Raw genomic sequence first — 7,436 nt, 5'->3', positions numbered from 1 at the left:
GGTCGCAATTTTACGACGGAATTATGACTGCTCTAATATAGTCGTTAAAAAGCGACTGTTTACAGACTCTTTATATTAGGAAGCTTCGATCATAAAGGTAGTTACAGTTCAGTCGCAAGTTAGTGAGTAAAATATGTGACCATTTTCAGACTCCTTTCTGTCGTCGCAAAATAGTCCTCGTTTATTAGTAACCATTTTGCCACTAGTCTGATAATTTCATAGAAATAAATTTGGTCACAAATTGGTGAGATTTTAGCATATAATAAACCTGTTTTATCTATCAAATTTTGTATGAATCAAAATACATTAAAATTGAAAACCAAATTACCACAAAAGATATCAAAATCATTCATTAAACATAAAGATTAGCATAATCATTGTATTAACCAAAAAGATCATCCTAAAGCAAAAACAAATAAATGTCTCAAACAAGCAATTCATGTTTTTTTAGATAAAAAGACAATGTTTATAACTTGGAGTAAGTGGAGAAAGGGGATGTGGTGGCTGGTGTTGTGTCTAACTTGGTGGCTGGTGAGTACCTGACACGGTGGCTGGTGGTGTGTTTTCTTCAGGTGTGGTTGCTGGTGTTGTTGTTGGTACTCTTGGTCGCAAGGAAGCAATAATAGTATCATATGCTGGATCTTTCTCTTTCACGTAGATGAGAAGCTCTTGATGCTCCTTCTCACGTCGGGCATTCTCAGCATCTAGATGAGCTATCTTCTTGCGAAGTTCTTCATGAAGCTCGAGAAGTGATGGTTGAGAAGATTCTGCATAGCTTTCCTTCCTTTTCCCTTTCCTTACTGTCTCAACAAGAGATCCAAGACCAAAAAGGTTTCCCTTCTCATCTGTTTGAGTACACTAAAACAAAGAAAAACATCAAGGTTAGAAACATCAAGGTTAGAAAGTTATCATGAAGAATAATCATACACACTCATCAAAATAAAGAAACTAAGGAGTTACCTTAAGAAAGATATCATTCTTTTCATCAATGCTGAGAGTACGATGAGTTGAACGTTCAGAAGAATTCACTGAATTTTCTGGACCATCATCGTCCACTTCACACAGTCTCTCCTCTAATGTTTTCTCATAAGTCTCAGCTACTTGTTTAGCTTTTTGATCAACAAACGATCCGTCAGCTCGAGTATGTGTCTTCATGAACACTTCAGCAAATGATACCGGACGGCCCAACTCTTCTTCCTACAAAGAAATTGTTAAATGTTAAAATCATGGAAACAAGGTGTTTAGAGTGTTATAATCATGGAAGCAAGGTGTTTAGGGTGTTATATCATGGAAGCAATGTTAAATTACCATTTCTTGATGAACTTGCACATATGATTTCTGACCGGCAAGGTGTTTGTGGACTCCAAGACCACCACGATCAGAGTTTCTGCACTGCGAGGCATTTGAGCTCCTCTCCATTACATGAGGTTCGTTCCAATGATCACACATCTCAGCCCACAGTTCTGCACTGGTGATCCAAACAGGTTGTTTACCACTGCTTTTAGCTTGACTAACAATGCCTTTCATTCGCTTCTTGGCTATCTTTAAGAACCCCTCTCTAACAAGCTCAGTAATCCCAGTATCCCAATAGAACTTCCGCTACATATTACAATTGAGTTAATGGTTAGTGATGATACTAAGTCAGTTATGAGAGATAATAAAACTTTGAAAGGTATAAGACATTACCGCAAATGTCCTGAAATATCTCTCTTGAATGTGTCTAGGAGTAACCTTCCAGCTGTAGTAAGGACCATTGAATTTCCTTCTAAATATTCCAGAGATCACCCGAGAAATTTTTCCTTTGTGTCTGTTAAACCTGTCACAAAACAAACACAATCAGTCTTAACCAATACAAAGTAACACAATCAGTATTATCGAAACAATCAAACACAACCTCTAACTTAATGAACAAAACAAAATTTACAATATCAATCTTAATCTCAAAACAAAACAAACAATCTAACAAACAATCTAACAAAGCGAAACCTGTGAATGTGATCGACAGACAGAACTGGGAGATTCTATAGTAATGGATTTCCCAATTTACTCACAGTGTGGTTTACTCACAAGGATTAAATTTACTAAGAGATCTAAACACAACCTCTAATTTACTCACAGTGTGGTTTCGCTTTGATTCTTTAACTAATCTTAATAAAACACAACCTCTAACTTAATCAAACAAAAACAGAGTCTCAGCCTAACTCTAAAAGCAAAAAAAAATTACCATAGAGTCTCAACGTCGGGGATGGGATCGACAGACAGAACTGGGAGATGTTGTCGGCCTAGAAGAGCTAGCATTGCATCTAACAAACCTTGGTAGTCTTGTTCGGCAGGATTAGGAATAGGGTTTTCTTCTTCGGCAGGATTGGGATTAGGGTTTACTTCTTCGTAATCCTCTTCTTGTTCTTGTATGAGTGGAGGAAGAGGAGGCGGTGGTTGAGGAGCAAGAACCGGTGCTTGCAAACCAACCCGCGGTGGTTGAGAACCAACCCGCGGTGGTTGGGAACCAACCCGCAGTGGGGGAGAAGCAACCCGCGGTGGTGGAGAAGCAACCCGCGGTGGTGGAGAAGCAACCCGCGGTGGTTGAGAAGCAGGAGGCGTTTGTTGTGTCCTCGGTGGAAACTGGGACGGCATAGTTCTATACGAATTACTCACGGACTGAGAGCCTGATGGATTCGAGGAGTGAGACGACGTTCCGACACCACTTCGACCTCCGCGTGAAGTCGCACCATTGGAGGCCTGATTAACTGCGGCTCCAATGGGTTCCCTCGCACCAATGGAGGTCTGATTATCGGCGGCAGAACTGGGATCCCTCGCACCATTATAAACCCTAACACCTCCAGCGGACCTGGCTCCGCGACCCCTACCACCTCCAGCTGATTTGCCTCCGCGACCCCTACCAGCCATTAGAGAGAGTTGAGAAAGAGGATAGATTTGAGAGAAGAAGAGGCGAGATTGAGAGGAAGAAGAGAGATTCAAGAGGAGAAAGAAGAGAGAGTTGAAAGGTTTTCGAGAGAAATAGAAAGAGAGAAACAAGAGAATATGTTGTGTTCTTTGCCTAGTAATTAACGAAGAGGGGTCGCAAACTAGTCGCAAAAGAGACACATACTAAAAATTTGCCTAGTAATTAACGAAGAGGAGTCGCAAAGTGGTCGCAAAAGAGACACATACTAAAAAAAAAGGGGGGAATATTACGCGCCTAAACCTTGGCAAAAATAATAAAATGGTTAAAATTAGTAACACAATGGTCACAGAAGAGTAGCGAAATAGTCGCAAGTTCAGTAGCAAGATAGTCGCAAAAAAGAAGAGTCCCAAAGTTGGTAACAAGTTAGTCGCAATTTGTTACCCTTTTGTGACTCTCCGAATTTGGTCACAATACAAATTTTTGGAATCTATAATTTTTGCACAATTCTATTGATATCAATCAACAATATGGACTCATGATTGTCTAATAGTGTATATAGAATAGTTTATGACCTTTAAATATTGTTTTTATATCTTTCTTTTGCAATTTTCATAGAATCCTAAACCTTCTTATGAAATAACATGTATACTCTTTACAATGATTTAGATATTATGAAATTTTTGTGTCTAAATACTAAAATAGAAAGCTTTGACAAAGTTTATATGACTGATATTGATTAATTCAAAGTGGAAATGTGTATAGAAACATGTTAACATTTAACTAATGTGAAATTTCAAATTCAACAAATCGAGAGTTGCTAAGGTGTCGCAAACCAGTAGCGAATTCAGGTGTTAGTCGCTAAACAGTCGCAAAAGAGTCTCTAGCTCAGGTGTTAGACGCTAAACAGTCGCAAAAGTAGTTGCACAGTGGTCGCAAGTTCAGTAGCAAGATAGTCGCAAAAAAGAAGAGTCCCAAAGTTAGTAACAAGTTAGTCGCAATTTGTTACCCTTTTGTAACTCTCCGAATTTGGTCACAATACAAATTTTTGGAATCTATAATTTTTGCACAATTCTATTGATATCAATCAACAATATGGACTCATGATTGTCTAATAGTGTATATAGAATAGTTTATGACCTTTAAATATTGTTTTTATATCTTTCTTTTGCAATTTTCATAGAATCCTAAACCTTCTTATGAAATAACATGTATACTCTTTACAATGATTTAGATATTATGAAATTTTTGTGTCTAAATACTAAAATGGAAAGCTTTGACAAAGTTTATATGACTGATATTGATCAATTCAAAGTGGAAATGTGTATAGAAACATGTTAACATTTAACTAATGTGAAATTTCAAATTCAACAAATCGAGAGTTGCTAAGGAGTCGCAAACCAGTAACTAATTCAGGTGTTAGTCGCTAAACAGTCGCAAAAGAGTCTCTAGCTCAGGTGTTAGACGCTAAACAGTCGCAAAAGTAGTTGCACAGTGGTCGCAAGTTCAGTAGCAAGATAGTCGCAAAAAACAAGAGTCCCAAAGTTAGTAACAAGTTAGACGCAATATGTTACCCTTTTGTGACTCTCTGACTTTGGTCACAATACAAATTTTTGGAATCTATAATTTTTGCACAATTCTATTGATATCAATCAACAATATAGACTCATGATTGTCTTATAGTGTATATGGAATAGTTTATGACCTTAAAATATTGTTTTCATATCTTTGTTTTGCAATTTTCATAGAATCCTAAACCTTCTTATGAAATAACATGTATACTCTTTACAATGATTTAGATATTATGAAATTTTTGTGTCTAAATACTAAAATGGAAAGCTTTGACAAAGTTTATATGACTGATATTGATCAATTCAAAGTGGAAATGTGTATAGAAACATGTTAACATTTAACTAATGTGAAATTTCAAATTCAACAAATCAAGAGTTGCTAAGGAGTCGCAAACCAGTAGCTAATTCAGGTGTTAGTCGCTAAACAGTCGCAATAGTAGTTGCAAATAAGTCGCACATGTCGTAGCAAGTTCGTCGCAAAAAATAGGAGTTAGCAAGTTATCGATAAATAAAACTTGTGACACGAGTATACGTTGCAAAATCGTTGCTAATTTGTGACTCTTTGTGTTTTATAAATTACTGTCACTGAACAGTCTCAAAATGCGATTGTTTTGCGACTATATTTTTTGCGTCATAAATTTGCGACTGTTTTGCTGCTTCTTTACATTTAGTCGGGAAACAGTCGTAATTCAATTACTAAGTGGTCGCTATTTTTTGCGACTGAACAAAGAGTCACAACTCGTAGTCGCTAAATGCAGGTTTTCTTGTAGTGAAATAAGATTTTCACAAAGAACCTCTCTGTTTGGGTGATGGACTTTTATCGAGTTTTGAGTTAACGTGAATTATCTTATTTACAGTTTTTCAAGTTTTTTTTGTTCATTACTCAATTATGCGTCAACATGTGTAAGTAAAGATCAAATTAAAAACCTTAGCTAAGGATTGATTTCTATACTTAATTAATATTTTTGATTATTTTTTTTTTGCTTTATGCCTTAAGAGCATCATTACTGGGAGATACTCTTACAGTTACTCTTATGAATGAGACCAAAAACAAAATAAAAAAAACTATTATTTGGTCCAGTAAGAAGATAATCGTTTCTTCCGTTGCTTGTGGAAGCAACAATTTTCAACAAATATCAGCAAGTTTTAACTTCTCAAATGAAATTAGAAGACAACACCATAAACACATCATAATTATTAGCTTATTTCTTTAAATTATAACTGAGAATAAATATAATAATTATAAACTAAAAAGGAAAATAAATAGAACATCTAAACAAATAACAAAATCTAAAAACAATAAACAAAGAATAATTTTTTTTGACCATACAAAATAAGATTTTCACAAAGAACCTCTCTGTTTGGGTGATGGACTTTTATCGAGTTTTGAGTTAACGTGAATTATCTTATTTACAGTTTTTCAAGTTTTTTTTGTTCATTACTCAATTATGCGTCAACATGTGTAAGTAAAGATCAAAATAAAAACCTTAGCTAAGGATTGATTTCTATACTTAATTAATATTTTTGATTATTTTTTTTTTGCTTTATGCCTTAAGAGCATCATTACTGGGAGATACTCTTACAGTTACTCTTATGAATGAGACCAAAAACAAAATAAAAAAACTATTATTTGGTCCAGTAAGAAGATAATCGTTTCTTCCGTTGCTTGTGGAAGCAACAATTTTCAACAAATATCAGCAAGTTTTAACTTCTCAAATGAAATTAGAAGACAACACCATAAACACATCATAATTATTAGCTTATTTCTTTAAATTATAACTGAGAATAAATATAATAATTATAAACTAAAAAGGAAAATAAATAGAACATCTAAACATATAACAAAATCTAAAAACAATAAACAAAGAATAACTTTTTTTGACCATACAAAATAAGATTTTCACAAAGAACCTCTCTGTTTGGATGATGGACTTTTATCGAGTTTTGAGTTAACGTGAATTATCTTATTTACAGTTTTTCATGTTTTTTTTGTTCATTACTCAATTATGCGTCAACATGTGTTAGTAAAGATCAAAATAAAAACCTTAGCTAAGGATTGATTTCTACACTTAATTAATATTTTTGATTTTTTTTTTTTTTGCTTTATGCCCTAAGAGCATCATTAATGGGAGATACTCTCACAGTTACTCTTATGAATAAGACCAAAAACAAAATAAAAAAACTATTATTTGGTCCAGTAAGAAGATAATTGTTTCTTCCGTTGCTTGTGGAAGCAACAATTCTCAACAAATATCAGCAAGTTTTAACTTCTCACATGAAATTAGAAGACAACACCATAAACACATCATAATTATTAGCTTATTTCTTTAAATTATAACTGAGAATAAATATAATAATTATAAACTAAAAAGGAAAATAAATAGAACATCTAAACATATAACAAAATCTGAAAACAATAAACAAAGAATAATTTTTTTTGACCATACAAAATAAGATTTTCACAAAGAACCTCTCTGTTTGGGTGATGGACTTTTATCGAGTTTTGAGTTAACGTGAATTATCTTATTTACAGTTTTTCAAGTTTTTTTTTTTCATTACTCAATTATGCGTCAACATGTGTTAGTAAAGATCAAAATAAAAGCCTTAGCTAAGGATTGATTTCTACACTTAATTAATATTTTTGATTTTTTTTTTGCTTTATGCCTTAAGAGCATCATTACTGGGAGATACTCTCACAGTTACTCTTATGAATGAGACCAAAAACAAAATAAAAAAAACTATTATTTGGTCCAGTAAGAACATAATCGTTTCTTCCGTTGCTTGTGGAAGCAACAATTTTCAACAAATATCAGCAAGTTTTAACTTCTCATATGAAATTAGAAGACAACACCATAAACACATCATAATTATTAGCTTATTTCTTTAAATTATAACTGAGAATAAATATAATAATTATAAACTAAAAAGGAAAATAAATAGAACATCTAAACATATAACAAAAT

At 33.8% G+C, this 7,436-nt stretch overlaps 1 protein-coding gene across 1 annotated transcript; it reads right to left on the bottom strand.

Annotated features, from left to right (window-relative positions):
* Positions 1 to 324: 324 nt before the first annotated feature.
* Positions 325 to 3,050, bottom strand: LOC109129114 (uncharacterized). Its single transcript, XM_087489730.1, has 5 exons — positions 2,225 to 3,050; positions 1,687 to 1,816; positions 1,309 to 1,599; positions 961 to 1,197; positions 325 to 858 (listed from the first exon to the last, which is right to left on the bottom strand). Exons 1-5 carry the CDS (start codon positions 2,905 to 2,907, stop codon positions 517 to 519), a joined length of 1,683 nt encoding a protein of 560 aa, XP_087345856.1. The 5' UTR covers positions 2,908 to 3,050; the 3' UTR covers positions 325 to 516.
* Positions 3,051 to 7,436: the final 4,386 nt, after the last annotated feature.

The sequence above is a fragment of the Camelina sativa genome, chromosome 15, assembly GCF_030686135.1.
Source record: "Camelina sativa cultivar CO46 ecotype springtype chromosome 15, ASM3068613v1".
In the NCBI taxonomy this organism is placed as follows: Eukaryota; Viridiplantae; Streptophyta; class Magnoliopsida; order Brassicales; family Brassicaceae; genus Camelina; species Camelina sativa.
Note: the sequence above shows the minus strand (reverse complement) of the source record. Positions and strands in the feature narration are given on the sequence as shown.

What these genes read in the sequence shown, in the direction of transcription:
- LOC109129114 (XM_087489730.1), bottom strand. Translation starts at nt 2,907, where the DNA reads ATGGCTGGTAGGGGTCGCGGAGGCAAATCAGCTGGAGGTGGTAGGGGT. An exon ending in GATATTTCAGGACATTTGCG is followed by an intron (nt 1,600 to 1,686) that starts GTAATGTCTTAT and finishes TGTAATATGTAG; the next exon opens with CGGAAGTTCTATTGGGATAC. An exon ending in AGAATGATATCTTTCTTAAG is followed by an intron (nt 859 to 960) that starts GTAACTCCTTAG and finishes TCTTTGTTTTAG; the next exon opens with TGTACTCAAACAGATGAGAA.